The following is an 18,247-nucleotide window of genomic DNA, read 5'->3' as shown; positions in this document are numbered from 1 at the left end:
CTGGGTGGCACAGCGGTTAAGCGTCTGCCTTCCGCTCAGGGCGTGATCCCGGCGTTATGGGATCGAGCCCCACATCAGGCTCCTCCGCTATGAGCCTGCTTCTTCCTCTCCCACTCCCCCTGCTTGTGTTCCCTCTTTCGCTGGCTGTCTCTATCTCTGTCGAATAAATAAATAAAATCTTTAAAAAAAAAAAAAAAAAAACAACTGCAGGTTCCAAGCACCCAAGATAGACTTCCTGATTCAGAATTTCTGGAGGGGTGAGGCCCGGGAAGCAAGCTTCCCTGGCGATCCTAGGCATAATAGTTTGAAATTCACTGCTCTTTCACCAACTCGTTTTGAGTTTAATTTTTAAGGATAAAGCAGGGCTCTAAGAGGAAAAAAAAAAAAAGCGGGTTGAGGAGAGAGCCATTCAAAGCTCTATCCTGGCACCTGGCAGCGCCGGAGCTGCAGGCCTATCCTAGCCAAGCAGGCACCCCTGCAGAGAAGAGAAATCAGTCCGGGCCGCCCACACCCAGGCCCCGAGACCACTGAAAAGTCAAGGAGTCAGCCCTCCAAGCCACAGCCGGCGTCGTCACCAAGCCCAGGAAGGCAGGGACAGCCCTTCCGGGCAACCCAGACTCCGAAGCTCCAGAGCGTCCCTGAACTTGGGGGTCCTGGCGGCCTCTTCCCTCCCGTTACCATTGGCAACGGCGGCCGGCTCCCAAAGTCAGCGTGGCGCGGGTAGGAGGGACTTCCGGCTCTGGAAGCCAGTGCGCAGGCGGCGGTCGGCCGGTTACACTGCACTTCCTGTCGCGTCATCTTGAGGACCAATAAAAGTGCATCACTTCGGGTCACGTGCCTCCGTTCCTATTAGCAACCGGAGGCTTCTAAACAAGTTGCCCTCCCTCCGCATCTTCTGCGGCCCAACTACCCTCGACCACCCCGGGTTTGGCGGGCCTCCGCCTGGCCTCTCCCGCTCCTCGGGGCTGCGACTCCCGCCGCCGCCATGGTGAGTAGCCGGCCGGGCGCCGCAGCGCGCGGGGGAGACACCGAGCCGGGGCTGAGAGAGGGCGGGGCCTCAGCCGGGCTGAACCCGCTCCTGGGCCTCCCGGCAGGCCCCCAAAATTCAGTTAACCTTGGCCACAGCTCCTCCGGCGTACTAGCAGCCTTTTTCCGCCCGGTCGCGACATTCTTCGCTCCCGCGTGGGCGGGCCGGCCCAAGTCACACCTCAAAGGTGGCGGGTGGAAGGAGCTAGAGGAACGGCCGCCAGCAGAAGGCGCAGGGCAGGATTCTCACTCTGTTCCTAAAACTCCCCAAGTTTTACACACGCACAGACGCACACACACAGCCTTTGGCAGCATGAAGAGTTATGTATTATAACGACTTGAGGGAGAACGTGATGGAATCCGGCTTTCGGATGTGACAGCGACTTTGAGTCCACACCGTCCACTTTACAGCCCAAGAAATTTGGGTGATCCTTCTTTTGTTCTGACCTATTCAGAAGAGGCCAGTTGTCCCGTATGCTAAAACATATACATTCATCTTTCCAGCGGACACAGAATGTCAGCTTAAATAGCACCCCTACTTAGAACAGTGCACAGTGTTCAGAAAAAGGACTGAAACCAGAGTTGGGCGCACCATTGAAATGGGCAACTGAAATACGTCAGCAACGAAATGAATGTAACATTGTGGGGTCAGCTGTACTCAAAATTTTTTTAAAAATTTAAAAATAAATAAAAGTTCCCAGGTGATCATGAAAAGAAAAGAAGTTGCTGGTGAGCTTTACAAAAGCAATTTGAGCAACGTATGTATTTAAGGGCTAGGGGATAACATGCGGATAGCAGGGGTAGAAGGGTCGTGGAGAAATGCAAGGGTAGCTAGAGGAATTCTCAGGTTTGAGGTTTTAGGGTTGTTGTTTTTTTTTTAAGGCATGAATGTAGTTTATATATATAGTCTGAAGGAAGAAACAACCTGTAGAATGCTGAGAGGGGAGAATAATTGGTTATTCAAGTCCTCCAGGAGTTTGAAAGAGAACCAGTTAAGGCCTGGGAAGAAGTGACCTTCAAAAGGAGGAACACGTTTAAGTTCATTTGTCGGCACATGTCTGTTGCTTGCGAGGCACTGTGCTTAGTACCGGGGACAGGAGTACCTTAGGGAATTGGGTGGGCAAGGTCCTGGCCTTTAGAGACATATGTCCTAAAGAAATGGGGACTGCAGAGAGGAGGTGTGTGGATGCAGAAAAGCCACTGCGAGCAACTTGGGAGCTGAAGAAGATCGTGCCTGCTTGTTGGCCCTTGGTGTTGGAGGCATTCCAACCCTGTGTGTCAATAGTAACAAGCCTGAAAATGAGGCCTGGAAGTTAGACCTTAGTCTCCCATAGGAAGGCTATGATATATGATAGATCATTATTCTTAAAGATCATTCCTGACTCATTTAGTCCCTGCATTAGATGTTCAATTGTATGACGTCCTTTTCTTTTCAGCACAGCTGCAAAATGAAAAAGAACTTCATTGATCTCTAGCTCATAGTCGTCAAGCTCTCATTTGGTTTGAAATAAAGACCCAATTAATGACTATTTCAAAACCAAATACATTTTTTAAAGCTGTATTAGCTAGGGTAAGGTTAAGTTGGTGTAGCAGATATCCAAACAAAAACAACCAGCGGCTTAAAGAATACAGAAGTGTATTTCGCTCACTTAACAGCCATCTCGCTGCTCCTCCGAGGTCTGTAGGTCAGCTCCGCTTCACAAAATCAGGTAGGGATACAGGCTCCTTTCATCCTGCTGTCTGCTCGACCCCTCTGAGGAAATAGGGTTGAAAAAGACAGGCCTACGTCATAAGGCTCAGGGTTTGGAGATGGCCCACGTCTCTTCTGCTCACGTCCATTACTGAGCAGTAGTCATGTGGGCGCACCTGGCTGCAGGAAGGGCTGGGAAGTCTCATGTAGTCGGGCAGCCACTTACCGGGGAAGAAGGGAAGAACAGAATTTGGTGGACATCCAGCAATCGCTACACCTGGCTATCTTGTATACTTTCGTTGTTGGTTCCTTCGTCACATCTTCACAACTGACGATTACTTCTCTCTCTTTCAGGCAGAGTTGGGCCTAAACGAGCACCATCAAAATGAAGTTATCAATTACATGCGTTTTGCTCGTTCAAAAAGAGGGCTGAGACTCAAAACTGTAGATTCCTGCTTCCAAGACCTCAAGGAGAGCAGGTATCAAAGGACTTTAAGGAAACCCAGAGGGAAACATGGATCCCTTCTGGGAGCCGTGGTGGGGATGCTGTGACAGAGGCCGTACGAACGGTTGCTGGGATTATCGTGATCAGTTACTCCCTGAGAGTAGCTACAACGCGCCTTGCGGATATGGGAAATTCAAGAGATCGGATTGTGGTGGGAGTGATCTGTTACCAAACATACATATATGATAATTATGAGATTGCAAAGTTTCAGAAGAGCCGTCAGGAAGTAGTGAAGTGCCTGTAGGTTAATGTTTGGCTTGCTGCATCAAGGATCCCAGAACTGTAATTACCTGAGTTATTAATTGAAGGATTAGAGCCATAAGGCATGACAGTTAACGAGAAAACCCCTACGCAGCTCATATTGAAAGAATTAGGAGGGGAAAAAAACAGCAGAAAACCATGAAAAACCATAGCTAACGAATTTTTAGTAGATGATAACTAGTTTGGTTGAACCAGTCACGGAGTATCACGAAGTCCATAGAAAATGCATGTTTGATCTGGAGAAAAATAGAGGAACCACCTTCGTCGTTAGGGAAAAGGACTAAGTAATAAAGATTACTTGGGGGTCAGAATTAAATGTCAGAGGAGGTGGAAATGCACACGGCCCCCACGTGAGCGCTGAGTGTCGTAAAGCCATGCACAGCACTGGGTAGTCGATACCATCAGCTGTAAACCGTTATCTGTTCAACCCACTAATGTAATCTGGTCAGCTGGTTTCCTAACCCCCAGCTGATGAAAGCAGCAGGTCCACTGGCCCAGCTATGAGCCAGAGAAGGTACTTCAGAAGTCACTCTCTACATCAAGTACTTTAATTGATCATAGTCATGAACTTGGGTTGCCAAAAAAAAAAAAAAGTTTAAGCAGATTTGGTATGTTCTATTAAGGAATATAGGAAGATTGTTAATATATTGAATAAGGACTTTCATCAAAAATAGTTAAAGTTTTAGGTTTTTTTCGACTGGTTAAAATCTGGCTAAATGAAACACTGAAGAGTGGTAAATCAAATACTATTCACTTGGGTACACCCCTGATAAGACTTTGTTGCCCCTCTCCGTCATGTCCTTTGGGAAGTGAGGAAGAAGAGAAACTGGGGCTGGGGGCCTTGCTCCTCATCCCCTGAACGGCTGAGGCTGGGGTCAGGCAGGGCAGGGCAGGATGGGGTGGGGAAGGGAGGGGAGGGGAGAGGCCACTTACTGTCAAACTGCCTTTGAAAGTAGGAGCCGTGCGTGGTCGCTTTCTTGGGGTTCAGCCGTTGGGCATGTTGCTGAGATTGCTGGAAATGATTGTGGGGCTGAGTCACCCCCTGCGGGACCAGGGGCACCCCACTGCCACCCTCTGAGCCCGCATTCCCATCTGTAAAGTGAGGAGATTGAAGAAGATGGCCCTGAGGTTCCCTCCCGACCCAAACATCCTCTGTGGGAGAGCGGGTTTAATGCTATTGATGATGACGATGAGCGCTCAGTGCTCCGAGGAGCTCTCTTTATTTTATTTTATTTTATTTTATTAAGATTTTATTTATTTATTTGACAGAGATAGAGACAACCAGCGAGAGAGGGAACACAAGCAGGGGGAGTGGGAGAGGAAGAAGCAGGCTCATAGCAGAGGAGCCTGATGTGGGGCTCGATCCCACAACGCCAGGATCACGCCCTGAGCCGAAGGCAGACGCTTAACCGCTGTGCCACCCAGGCGCCCCTCTCTTTTTTAATTCAATTAGTTAACATACTGTAGTGTTAGTTTCAGAGGTAGAGGTCAGTGATTCATCAGTTGCATATGACGCCCAGTGCTCATTACATCACGTACCCTCCTTAATGCCCGTCACCCAGTGACCCCATCCCCTACCCCTCTCCCCTCCAGTAACCCTCAGTTTGTTTCCTACGGTTAAGAGTCTCTTATGGTTTGTCTCCCTCTCTGGTTTCATCTTATTTTATTTTTTCCTCTCTTCCCCTGTGGTCCTCTGTTTTGTTTCTTAAATTCCATATATGAGTGAGATCATACCGTACTTGTCTTTCTCAGAGGAGCTTTAACTAAGATAAGTCAGTTTCTTTTTCCTTTGGGGCTCCATGCTAAGAGAAGCAACATATAATGACCACTGATGTTCTTATAGTCATTGACTGTCGTGTGAATAGTTCCTGCAATTATTGAAATGCTAAACAAATCATAGAAAGGAGAAATAGCACCTTCCAGGTGACTTTGGAAACTACTAAATGTGATAAAGACTCATTTTAGTGGAGATTAAAGGAAAAAAAATTTTAAACTGCAAAACTGAGGACAGAAGTAAATGTCTGGGGGACTGTGAGCACGCAGCTGTGTTAGAGGACATGCGCGTGCACTGCGTGATCATTTAAGGAGACCTCAGAAATTACCCGAGCTTCGACAAAAACAAAGTGAGCTTTAATTATTTTTAGTATGCTTTATTAAGAAAGAAGATGGTTCTCAGAGAGATTTGTCGCTATAACCCTTGAGCCCTTCAGATGACGTGAATGTGGGTTTCTTAGTTTCGTTGTATTTCGTCCATGGTTTGGGTTGCTCGTCCCGATGGCTGGGCCTGTGGTTGTCTCTCAGGCTGGTGGAGGAGAGCTTCACCGTGGACGAGGTCTCCGAGGTCCTGAGCGGGTTGCAGGCTGTGGTCTACAGCGAGGTGGAGTCTGAGCTCATCAACACGGCCCACACCAACGTGCTGCTTCTGCGGCAGCTTTTCTCCCAGGCTGAGAAGTGGTACCTTAAGCTGCAGACCGATATCTCTGAACTTGAAAACAGGTACTCGACGCGCGTCCCTGCAGCTAGGACAGGAGAGGCCCAGGCATGCTCTCAAACCTCAGCGGATGCCTTTGCTGCTTCTTTTCTTAAGACGGGGGTGTGAGAAAGTCTGGGGAGAGCAGCAGCAAAGCATGTGGTTACCAAGTGATCTCTTAGGTGCAGGACCCTGGAGTATTCCCATTTGGCCCATGTGGTTTGGATTCTGGGCCAGTAGTGACCGAATATCATTCTGGCTATGGCGACGTCCCCTTCCTGGCGCTCTGTCCTCCCTGCCGTGTTGTGGTAGATAGGTACTGGTGATTTTATTCTTTGGTCTGTGTGGTCCAGAGCTAGTCTAAATGAACATTTTTTTTATATTTGTTTTTATCTTCAAGAGAATTATTAGAAGAAGTTGCAGAATTTGAAAAAGCAGAATTTACATCTTCAAATAAAAAGGTAATTTTTGGTCATTCTAAATCCCTACCTTACTGGCCGGTGTTTAAAATCCCCCAGTCGCCCAGAGCATTCAGAGGTTAAAGTGGAAACCGTCGAGGAAGAGCATTCAGTTCAAGAGCAGACTTCAAAAATTGGGTCATTTATTTCCAGGCAAAAAAAAGAAATACTTTGGAAGGAACTATGAAAAATTCTGTCTCCTCTCGCTCACTCGTGTGTGCTCTCTCTCTCTCTCTCTCTCACACACACACACACACACACACACACACACACACACAATCCCTGCAGTCCATCCCACTCCCTGCTGTATAAACTCTTCACTCAGACAGTGCACAGCACGGCTGTCCATCCTGGCCTGTGTCTCCAGCTGCATGACCTTGAGCGGGTTGCTTGTGACAGCCAAGCCTTGTTTTCCTCATCTGTCAAGTGGAGACAGTCTTCGCAGTGACTAGTGACCTGCCTCTCTTGTTAATCATTCTTTTTTTTTTTTTTTAAGATTTTATTTATTTATTCGACAGAGATAGAGACAGCCAGCGAGAGAGGGAACACAAGCAGGGGGAGTGGGAGAGGAAGAAGCAGGCTCATAGCAGAGGAGCCTGATGTGGGGCTCGATCCCATAACGCCGGGATCATGCCCTGAGCCGAAGGCAGACGCTTAACCGCTGTGCCACCCAGGCGCCCCCCTCTTGTTAATCATTCTTATTACAGTGACCAGCTAACACGGAGTCGTGCAGGTGCCCCGCCAATGCTCCCCTACGTGAGAGTGAGAAAAATGGTGCTGAGTCCACAAACGTACACATACAAAACAATTTCCCAGTTATTCATTTGGAACGTATCTCTCGCTAAGAAATTTCTGGGTCGGAGGGCATGGGTTCACCTGATTTTAACACATATTGCTGAACTGCCGGAGTATTTGTGCCAAGTTACCCCGGCCCACAGTGTAGCCACACCATGACCGCTTTCCCCGACTCGTCTGTTTCAACCCCCACATGTTAAAATTCTTGTCCCTAGAGGCTGGCATCCATATCTGCTCTGGCTTCGAGCACCTTCCCTCCTGCCTGCCTTCCGTCCTTTCCCTTCCGTCTGAATTTATTTAAAAGGATATGGGGAGGATGGGTTCACTTGCATCTCTAATCTGTTTGGGGCACCGTGGGCCAAGCACTGTCCTAGTCACTGGGGTGCAGCAGAGAACCAAACCAACAAACATCCCACCCCGCGGAGCTGGCATCCCCGTGGATATGTTTTTACAGTGATTCCACTTAGAATGTGCAAGTTTTGAGTGACTACATGTGATTTCTTCTATGGTGATTTTGGTTTGGTTTCTTTATCTCGTGTCAGCCCATCATAGATACCATGAAGCCAAAACTTGCTCCACTTAACGAGGGTGGAACCACGGAACTCTTGAACAAGGTAATGTCATCCCTGCGAGAAAGGCAGACCCTCCGGCTCGGCCCTCCCGTGGCCTGCACGGGCTGGGGGGGGGGTGGAGAAACCAGGGTAAGGGGCTTCAGACTGGGGCTTTGGTCCGCTGACGGTGATTAGTCCGCCGTCGTTGTTCTACTTCATGGCTCCTATGGGCCAGAAGAGGGCACTCACCTTCCAGAAAGTCTGAAGCGGCTCTTCATTGCATCTTTTCATGGTGACATGAAGGGCATGGCATTTTGGACAGTGTTTCTTGATGGACGTTAGAAGTGTATGATCTATAATAGCAATGATGGGATTTTTTATTAGGAAGTTTATAAAAATTAACTACCAATATACAAATATTTTTCAAGACTCCTGTATTCTCAACACTGTGCTAGATGATATTAGATAAAAAACAGTGTAATAAGTAGACTTGTGTCCTCAAAAACCTTATAGTCTCATTGAGAAGGGAGAATTAATATTCTGGAAGCAGGAGAAGGCTAACCCGTGCGCCCAGGGTGGCCGAGAAGACGTAGTTCCACATGGCTGTGAGCGGTTTGAGGACAGACTGGGGGAAGGCGGTCCCTGAGCTGGGCTGAAGGATGAAGACAGATGAAATTGTCAGAGGAAGAAAGGGGCATGGCAGACAGGGCAATGGGGTGGGCAGCAGTGAGATGTACAAGGAAGGCTGGCGTGATTTGGGACGGAGTGCCCTGCTCTCTGATCGGGCTGATGTGTGTGTCAGAGCACAGGGAGGAAGAGGACTGGGCTCACAGCTGACGCTCGTGATGGAGCTGCTTAGAGCAAAGGCCTGTGGCCTCAACTCAAGACAGAAGCATCTTGGGCTTGGGCACAGAGCATGGCACTGATCGAGGCTGTGTTTTAGATAAGTGCAGGCAGCGTGCTGTGTCAGCCGGGGAAAGACCCAAGAGTGTCGGGATCAGCTAGATGAGAGGTGGCACGGGAGGGCTGGGGACAGAGGCCTGAAGGGAGCCTGAGAGACCAGGAACGAGGCTTAGAGCCACGGGTGACTCACAGGTGTGGAGACCAGTAGGCTGGGCGGGCCAAGGATCGCACCAGCAACCAAGGCACACAGGTGTTTGAGCTGTTCTATAATTTAAATTTAATTTTGCAATTAAATTCTGAAGTGAAACGCTTTCAAGTATTAAAAATACTATAGCTAAAATAATAAACCTTGAATTTACTCACAAAGGAAATTTCCAGACTTCAAGAGGAGAACGAGAAATTGAAGTCAAGGCTGAAGACCATTGAAATGCAGGTAACTGAAAACTACTTTGACAAGATCATTGAAAGCGTTGCTTACAGACTGAGTACTGAATGTGTTTTGTTTAAATCTGATTATAGGCAACCCACGCATTAGATGAGAAGTCAAAGCTAGAAAGAGCCCTGCAGGATTTACAGCTCGACCAAGGAAATCAGAAGGTGAGAGAAGTTTTGAATGTAGGCAATAATACTGTAGTAATTTTGCAACAGTGGGTAACTTCACTTATCACGGGGATCCCTTTGTACGGCACAGAAATCCCGAGTCACTGTGATGGTCACCTGAAAACGATAGGGCGCTGCATGTCAGTTATACTTCAGTTTTTTAAAAAGGTGGAATAAGTTTTAGCTATCTTTTCACGTGTTTCAAAAAGAATAAAGGTAGAAACTTAATATGAAGTGTTGGGGTACCCGGGTGGCTCAGGGGGCTGGGCGTCCGACTCTTGATCTCACTCAGGTCTTGAGCTCAGGGTCATGAGTTCGAGCCCTGCATTGGGCCCCGTGGTGGGCTCCACAAGGGCGTGAAGCTACTTAAAAAAAAAGAAGAAGAAGAAATCTTAGTTCCTGTTCATTATGGCCCACCCCTGCCACTCCCTGAGAGGGGTGCCACCGTCGTCCTGCGTCGGGACACCCCTGTCCAGGAAGAGCTGGGGGGGGGCATCGCCCGGGCAGGTGCACAGCTCACATGCTTCCCATGTCCCCAGAAACCACTGGCACACAAGATATTCTGAAGTTTATTTTTTTTTAAGTTCTTCCCCCCTTTTACCTTGACATTCCAATTACAATGGGGGGAAAGGAAGTGAAGAAAGGAAGACTTTTTAGATCGTTGGAAGTGTTTTCGGTTTTATGACCCAGCACTTACTGTTAGTGAAGTCGGCCTTCAGTGAGTGTGACAACATGGAATGCGTTTATGGGTCTGCTTCACATCCTCCTATGACCGGCGGTGCCCACGTGATGCGCCGAAATGCAGGGTGGGGTCTCCAGGCCTGTCCGAGCTGGTGCCGGGTACCGCTCCTGCTGCGGGAGGTTCTCACGTGCACAGTTCCGTCTCCTGCGGCCTTCCCGCCGGCGCCGGACGCTGGACCGGACTCCTGCCAGCCAGGCCGTGTGAGTGGGTTTGCAGGGCAGCACTGGCTTTTCCAGCGGTTGTGCTGTCACTGCCGACGTCCGCTAAACAGTCCCCAAACTTACTTCGCTAGACTTCTATTGTTACTCTTTTTTTAAAAAGATTTTATTTATTTATTAGAGAGAGAGAGAGCCAGGGAGCACAAGTGGGGGGAGCAGCAGAGGGAGAAGCAGCAGACTCCCTGCTGAGCAGGGAGCCCGATGCGGGGCTCGATCCCAGGACTCTGGGATCATGACCTGAGCCCAAGGCAGACGCTTAACCACCTGAGCCACCCAGGCGCCCCTATTGTTACGCTTTTTTACGGAGAAATTCAGGCACAGAAGTAGAGGGAACAGGATAACGCACCCTGGTGCCCCTCACCCAGCTTTACCCCCACCACGGCTCAGCCGGTCTGGTTCCCTATTTACTCCTCCCTCCCGTCATGTTTTTTTGAACCACGTCTCAGACGTTACATCATTTCGTCTGGAGATATTTTTAAAATAGGAGGATAATTCTTAGATGGGTAAAAAAAAAAAAAAAAAACAAAGGAAAATAAATATGATTTTCAGTCCTATATAAAGGATCATAGATTTATAAAACACAGAGCTACATACTCCAGAACAGGCTTTCTAATTTCTTGAAAGTGAAACAGTTGTAAACATTTTGGGATGATGAATTTGTTTTAAAAGCCATTTTGGACTTTGTTCCAATTTTACTTTTCAGATTTTGGCAAAAGCAAAATGTGCACATGCTTTCACCAGCTGCAATGAAGTAAAATCTTTTTAAAAGACTAGGTTTCAAAAATGAGTGAGGAATTTGGTTGGTAGTACTGCTCTGTCTTCATACTTAGCAATTATATAGACCATTTTCCTGTTTAGTAATACAACTTTTTTATTACAAATGTATCCAGTCAAAAACAAGATCCAGCTGCTTTTATTACGCTGACAGAGTGCAAACACACATATTGCATTAATACAAAAAAAAAAACCCTTAAAATCTTATGAATTTAGCAAGCCATATAATCAGTAAGCATTGATAGGCTCTCATATTTTAATGTAAATAATGACTAAGACATTTATTATTAAATTTTTGATACAAACTCTGTTAAGTTTATTATTTTTCTACCTGTATTGTTCAAAATTCTTCACCAGAATTTTTTTTTTAACCTGACTTTTCAAAAACAAAACCTGTTTGCCATCCCTACCCTGGGACACACAACCTTGTCAGACTTAGGATCTCACCTCTCTCCTGTTCCTCTGTGGAATTCCAGCAACTCAAAGATGGCATTTTACATATATGGAGATCAGTGACCCCTGAGTGTCTGCCGTGTGCAGGACACCCTGCGCAGGAGCTGAGGGTGAGCTGGGCGCACCGGCGACCCTCTAGGAGCAGGAGCGTACCCAGGCTGGCCGGGGCGGCTGACGTGCACACGCACCATGTTTGCTTTCGTGTCACGATGCCGGATCACTGTTGTGAAACAGTTCCCAGTAGGACGTCGACATGAAATTACATCAGTGCATGTATCTTTCACAGGATTTTATAAAAGCCCAAGACTTGAGTGATTTGGAAAACACAGTTGCTGCTTTGAAGAGTGAGTTTCAGAAGACACTTAACGACAAGACAGAAAACCAGAAGTCCCTGGAGGAGAATCTGGCCACAGCCAAGCACGACCTACTCAGGGTTCAGGAGCAGCTGAACATGGCTGAAAAGGTCAGATTTGCCTGTGTGTGTCCACCCAGGTGAGGAACAAGCGTCACTGAGGGACACGTTGGAGGCCAGCTGCAGGTTTACCTTATTTTTTTCTCAGGGTATTGGCCAATACATGTTAGAGATATATATCATTTATGGTCATTGAGACTCTTCTGTCTTTGGCACTAAGATATCTATAATAAAAAATCACCACTCCTTCTTATGGACTGGGCAAAGACCCCTCCACGGAGAGCTTGTGTGAGCTGCCCTGCACCCCCACGTTGCCCGTGCCTCCTACAGCCCGGCACCGGGATGGGTGACTTCTCTTGAAAGGATTCTCTCCCTTGATCTTCATGTCTGTGAACTATGTAGCGAACCGTGTTCTTCAGTGTAGGGATTAGACTCTTAAGCATACGGGAGCTAAAACGTAACTGAGCGAAGAATCCTCCTCCTAGAATACCGATACCACTTTGGGACTCGGGGGAGAGATCCTGCTTATTTCACCTGAGAATTAGTTTACCGTTTCTTTTTTTTTCTTTCTTTACTTTACTGTTTCAAACAGATTTCTCATTGTACTTAGTTACATGCTGACCATGTTGCTGTGTTATGGACTTCTCCTTTGAAGGAATGTATTTTTAAAATTTGCATAGCCTTAATTTTATAGAAGTTAATTTTAAAAAGAAATTAGAAAATAATATAAATGGAGTATTAGTAAAATTAGAGCAAAATATACGTGTTTATGAGACATGTGACTTCTTCACTGTTTTCGTCGTAACGCACTGACATTTTTCACTGTGCAGGAATTAGAGAAGAAATTCCAACAAACAGCAGCTTATCGAAACATGAAAGAGATTCTCACCAGGAAGAATGACCAAATCAAAGACCTGAGGAGAAGACTGGCCAAGTAAGCCTTGCTGACCCCGGGTGGCTCTTGGATTGGTCTCCCCACCGGATTGATGTGTGTTCTTCATTAAATCTCAGTTCGCGTCCAGAGAGGTCAGGCCAGGGGGTGCTTGCATCGTTTAGTCCAGAAGCCCGCGTTTGAGGAAAGCGGAGGCGCTTGGGCCCGGCCTGGTCCGTACCGCCTGCGAGGGCTTCGGTGTAGGTTCGGCTACGAAAGCTGCCCTTGGCAATGGAGTCCTTTAAGCAGGACAGTGGAAAGGAAACCCAGCAAGCTTACAGGGCACCGTGGGCATTTCTCCTCAGGAGTGTCCTCCGGAGCCTATGGCCCGGTCATCCTGTGCCCTCCCTCAGTGACAGGGGCTAGAGGAGCAGTCCCTGCAGATGGGCGCCGTAGCCAGCCTGGCCTAGAGGCCCATGCTCCGCGGAGGACCGGGTCTCTAGCCGTGTGCTGCCCCAGGGGGGCCATGTCCCGTTACCAGAACTCAGCGGACAGAGGGAGCCTGTGGCAGCGGGCCCACCACGTAGTCACAGCTCAGCCCCAGTCCTCCTGGCCCACGTGGGCTCTGCTGCTCGCGCTCATTTCTGTCCTCCGCAGTTTGGTCTGGAAGCTCGGCTGCTGTTTTACCTTTGTCAGGGCTCCAGGGAAGCAGAGCGAGGAAGTCAATCCCAGATCCAGTTCGTCTGTAGAGAAGGGGGTTTGTTCACCTTGTCCTCACGTAGTCCTGTCAGCACTTCGCGTCCACCCAACCTTTCGCATGATTACAGAGTTTCTGTTGTCCTAAGCTGTCGTGGGTCTAAATGCCAGATCCAGACTTGGAGGCTGAAGGTGTCCTCACGCTTCGCTGGCCCTTTGTCCCCCTGCTGCGGGAGCCCCCGCATAGCGCCGTGCCTGACTCTGACTCCCACCCCGGTAGTGCTTCTAAGTGAAAAATAGGGGAGTCGCTGGAGAGCTTGCAGGTAAACGTTGCAGGCGAATAATGACATTATTTATGGTCTTAACAGAAATTTTCTCTTTCCAGGTATGAACCTGAAGATTAAAACCCAAAGATGATTTCTTCTGGAAGCTGCCACCACGCAAAAGTACAAGCTATTTCACACCTGAGGCATGTATTTTGAAACAGTTTGTTACATTTCCTCTCTTTATTTTTCTAGTATATAGACTTGGCTTCTAATATTTAGAACGAGCCTTCCTATTTCAGTCACCTAATTGAGAAGAGGGGAACCTACTGACTGACTCTGGCCACTCATCCCAGACTCCTCTGAGCGCTCCTGAGTCTTAGTTCTGAGGCAGCGAGAACTCTGTATCGTAAAGAAGAGATGTTTAGAGCGGGAAGAGTAGTCTGAGCCTTTTGCGCTAGTACAAAGACTACACCGTTTCAGTAAATGTTAAAACTAACACCGTCCATGCTTGTGGGTTCTCCGGGGTAAAAGTAAAAACAGAGTTATTAAACATAGTTATTACAAATAAACCTTATTTTTCAAAACCAAATTCATTTTTTCTACTTCATTATAAAATATGAATGCATTGAAAAGGTGCCTACCAACTTTTATAGGCCACATTTTTATTAATTAGAAGGACAAGTAATAGCAAACATGAGGGTCCGATTAACTTCAGTCACTCTAGCTAAATTCTGCGATGATCAGAGGACGTGCAGACCTTTTTTGCAACCCGACTTACCATGAATCTGGATCACTGATGGAGAAGTCAGATCCGCCCTGTACTTCTCTCCAGACTCAGAATAAATATAATCTTTATACTTTAGTTTTCCAGAACATTCTCTTAAATTATACTTTTTTAAATGACTTACATTCAACATAAAATCAGTTACCAGACCTAAGATCCAACTTCGGATCATAGCCTGTCTGTGTGCATCTGTAGTAACTGCATTTCAAGGGGTTCTGATGATATTTCCACTGGTTCTGCTTCTTTCTTGAGTGATTTTGGATAAATCATTAGACACGAGGCCCCAGTCTCCACAGTCGTGTAATGCAGCGATGTGCCATAAAGATAAAGAAAATAAGGTCCACTAAGCAGTCACGCGTCAGAAAGAAAGGACTGACTTCTGTCACATCGTTCAGAAAGTAATAGTTCACATTTCCAGAAGCAGAGTGTCACAGCCTGGGTGAGTGCTGTCCGCTGAGACAGGCCATCCCGCTGCACGAATGAAAATTGTATTCACCAGTAAGAGTTTACTGATCAGATGGTAAGGCTCGTTACTATTTTTAGTCAAGCTTTTAATACTAGTCTTGAATTTGCTGTTTCTCTTAGAGGCTTTATGTTAAAATATCGAAGGAACAGATGACGAAGGGTAAGACAGACAACCTCCCCGGAAAAGGACACAGAAGGCAGACTTAAAAAGATGAATGAATCAGAGAAAGCAGGGAAAAATCCAGCAAACCAGCATTTACTGCATATTCTCCCCCCACCTACCTCCCACCGTTCCGGTCACTCATCAATCTCCCTTCTTTCTAGAGCTTTTACCCGCATAGTGCTTTAGCCCCGAATCGATACCCTCTCCAAAAATCTATCCCATGCCTTAAGGACCAGGATGGTCCATATAATTCAGAAACAGAACGTGCTAGTATTATCCGTCAGAGACCATTCAGTCATTCCCTCCCTGCGTCTTTCTGAATGTGACGCCCACGGGGGAGGAAGAGGTGTTGAGAAACCTGTATTGCCAAGTGGAATTTCAGCTTGTTTTTTGGTAGCAACTTTGAAATATTCTGTCTGGTGTGTTCCAGTTCGATAATAAATTCAAAAGTATTTCTGGGGCGCCTGGGTGGCACAGCGGTTAAGCGTCTGCCTTCGGCTCAGGGCGTGATCCCGGCGTTACGGGATCGCCCCACATCAGGCTCCTCCGCTATGAGCCTGCTTCTTCCTCTCCCCACTCCCCCTGCTTGTGTTCCCTCTCTCGCTGGCTGTCTCTATCTCTGTCAAATAAGTAAATAAATAAATCTTTAAAAAAAAAAAAAAGTATTTCTGAAACCTTAAAACCTAACTGTGCCCCACGTGGAGATGCACACAACATTCTTTGACATAAGTCACCATGATGATTCTTTCACATCTAAATACTTTGTGCTCTGCTTTTGCCCAACATCGGGCTCCCTGCTCAGCAGGGAGTGTGTGTGTGTGTGTGTGTGTGTGTGTAACTCACGCCTTTAGCCAAATGAAGTTTTAGATGTTTATTTTTTGCACATGTATCTAGTTTTAAGATCCAGCTCACTTGACTAGGAAAGCAAGCCTCTCTGGTCTATATATTTTGGGTCCCTCAGAGCACTGGCTCACGCTTTGATTAACCTTCCGGTGTGCGACGTGTCTAGACGGGACATTCCTGGCTGTCATGATACAGCTGTGGTTGGAATGCAGGGCTCCTGCTAAGTTAGGACTCCGACCTTTGGTTGACAAAAATAAGTATAAAGGGTCTTTTAATTAATTTCTTCTGTTCCACATTTAAGCATCCATTTCTTCCTCATTGTGTGGTATGTTCTGAGTCTCTGTTAACGAAGTGTCCCCTGACCATCTGCTAGTGTCTCACAGGGACTCTCTATGAGGAAAATACTGCTCCGCCTTGAGTTGAATGCGTAATTCTGTTTCATAAAACCTTTGCTATTTGTTATTTCCCTTCTGATGAATGAAACAGTCCATTTCTAATTGCTAGGTGCTGTTAGAGTGGGTTGCACACAGTTGCCATTAATGATTTCCTTGGCTTCCGTGTAAACGCTTATTATACACTAAAGCTTTGCCATTAGAAGTTCAGGACCTGATTGCTCTCGTGTAAGCAAGTCTTTCAAAAATAAAAGACAAAATAGTATTTAGACAATACTGTTTTTTAAAAGATTTTATTTGAGAGAGAGCACAAGCAGGGGGAGCAGCAGGCAGAGGAGAAGCAGACTCCCCACCGAGCAGGGAGCCCGATGTGGGGCTCCATCCCAGGACCCTGAGATCATGACCCGAGAGGAAGGCGGAAGCCTAACCGACTAAGCCACCCGGGTGCCCCAGACGATACTAGTTAAACAACAATTTTCAATACCACACAGGAAAAAAAAAGTTGGAGTATTTTACAGATAAAAAAACCACTGATATTAAATAAAGCAAAACTGGAATTTGAAAATCCTTCGTAATTTTTTCAAAGTAACAATAGGACGTGAGATGGGTACGGTGTACCGGAAATGAGGTGTAGGTCCCCTCCCTGCCTTGCGGAGACCTGAGGAGGGGCCACGTGCTGCCCACAGACTTGTTCTGGAATCCCGTCCATTGGAGGATCGGAAGTTGTGGGGAGCTCGGTTGTGTGGCACAGGACGGCCCCCAGGGAACCAGCATTGCCCCCCTCCTTGTTCCAGTGAGGGGACTGCTGTCTACCCGTGGCCGCGCACTCCTGCCCTGTATCCACTCCAGCAGGCTCTCCCTCTGAGCCTTCTGGCCCCGCCCGCAGGACACCGCGGTCTCCAGCCTCCCAGAAGGCATCGCAGCCATGTGTTAGGACTGGATTCGTGTGTCCTGGCCAAGGTGCCACGTCCCGAGTCACAGAGGAGAACCCACATATCAATGCACTCTCCTCGGCCAGCTTCTGTCCGACCGCCCGCGGGGCCAGCATCTCCAGACCCGTGCCCGTGCGCACTCGTCCGGCTCCGGCCAGCCCACGTGAGCCGGGTTCTTCAGCTCCTTGCGGGGAATAGTTCATTTCCTTTCCAAGCAGGACCGTAGCTCTTTACACGGGCCACGCTGGTACTAGTCCCCGTTGTCTGATTTAGGGGAGATGAGTGCAAGCTGGGGAAGATCTTGGGGAGGACAGAGGTTACCTTGCTGGTCTTCTCCATCAAGAGAGGCCTTCACGTGATTTCCAGGTGAGGGGAGGCTGCTCTCAAGCCCAGGCCTGAGCCACTTGATAGACCCACGCATTCAGGGGGGTCTGGGGTATCAAGGCTCTTGAGGGCGTGTGCCCCGATGGGCCCATCTCCCATCTTAGAGTCCCCAGCCTTCCTAATCAGAGCCTGGCTTGAACTGAGGGGGCTTGCCGGGCCTGTGAACTTGTTCCCTTTGTGATCACGCCACTTGGGATCCCATCTGGGCCTGATTCTCAGCACACTCTGTCCTCTGCGTAGAGGAGACGTGGGTCTCTTTCAGTGTGCCATGGGACGTTCTGATCGTCATGGCATCTCCTGTGGTGGTAGTTGGTTGACCAGAGCCGGCTGCTCTCTTCCTCACCCCAGTCGTCCCGGGCTGGAGTTCGGTAGCTGGCCCAGCAGCACGTCAGCGTCTGTCGCCTCCGCATTCCACACCAGTCGTGGGATCCAGTTGTCCTCTGGCTGGCACCCAAGTGCAGTAGTTGGGCCCCCCTAAAAGCAGGCCCTGAGACAAGGGTTTTGGTTTAAGTAGTTTACTTGGGAGGGGACCCCAGGAAGCGCAGTAAGGGCGTGGGGGTATGAGGCGGGAAAGGGAAGCAAGCCAAGAAGGG

At 48.0% G+C, this 18,247-nt stretch overlaps 1 protein-coding gene across 3 annotated transcripts; it reads left to right on the top strand.

The window, feature by feature from the left end:
- Positions 1-844: 844 nt before the first annotated feature.
- Positions 845-15,616, top strand: LZTFL1 (leucine zipper transcription factor like 1). 3 transcript variants are annotated; one of them, XR_004624669.1, is made up of 11 exons: positions 845-988; positions 3,071-3,195; positions 5,784-5,978; positions 6,353-6,413; positions 7,748-7,819; positions 9,027-9,092; positions 9,179-9,256; positions 11,733-11,909; positions 12,689-12,792; positions 13,811-13,894; positions 15,061-15,616. XR_004624669.1 is itself a non-coding variant. In XM_002912757.4 (10 exons), exons 1-10 carry the CDS (start codon positions 986-988, stop codon positions 13,827-13,829), a joined length of 900 nt encoding a protein of 299 aa, XP_002912803.1. In that variant the 5' UTR covers positions 845-985; the 3' UTR covers positions 13,830-14,280. The 3 variants fall into 3 exon arrangements, 1 of the variants encoding a protein (XP_002912803.1); XR_002142328.2 differs by lacking the exon at positions 15,061-15,616 and adding an exon at positions 13,991-14,280; XM_002912757.4 differs by lacking the exon at positions 15,061-15,616 and having other exon boundaries at positions 13,811-14,280.
- The last annotated feature ends 2,631 nt before the right edge of the window (positions 15,617-18,247 follow it).

This window comes from Ailuropoda melanoleuca, chromosome 4 (genome assembly GCF_002007445.2).
Source record: "Ailuropoda melanoleuca isolate Jingjing chromosome 4, ASM200744v2, whole genome shotgun sequence".
Taxonomy (NCBI): Eukaryota; Metazoa; Chordata; class Mammalia; order Carnivora; family Ursidae; genus Ailuropoda; species Ailuropoda melanoleuca.
This window is presented reverse-complemented; position numbering and strand designations above follow the sequence as displayed.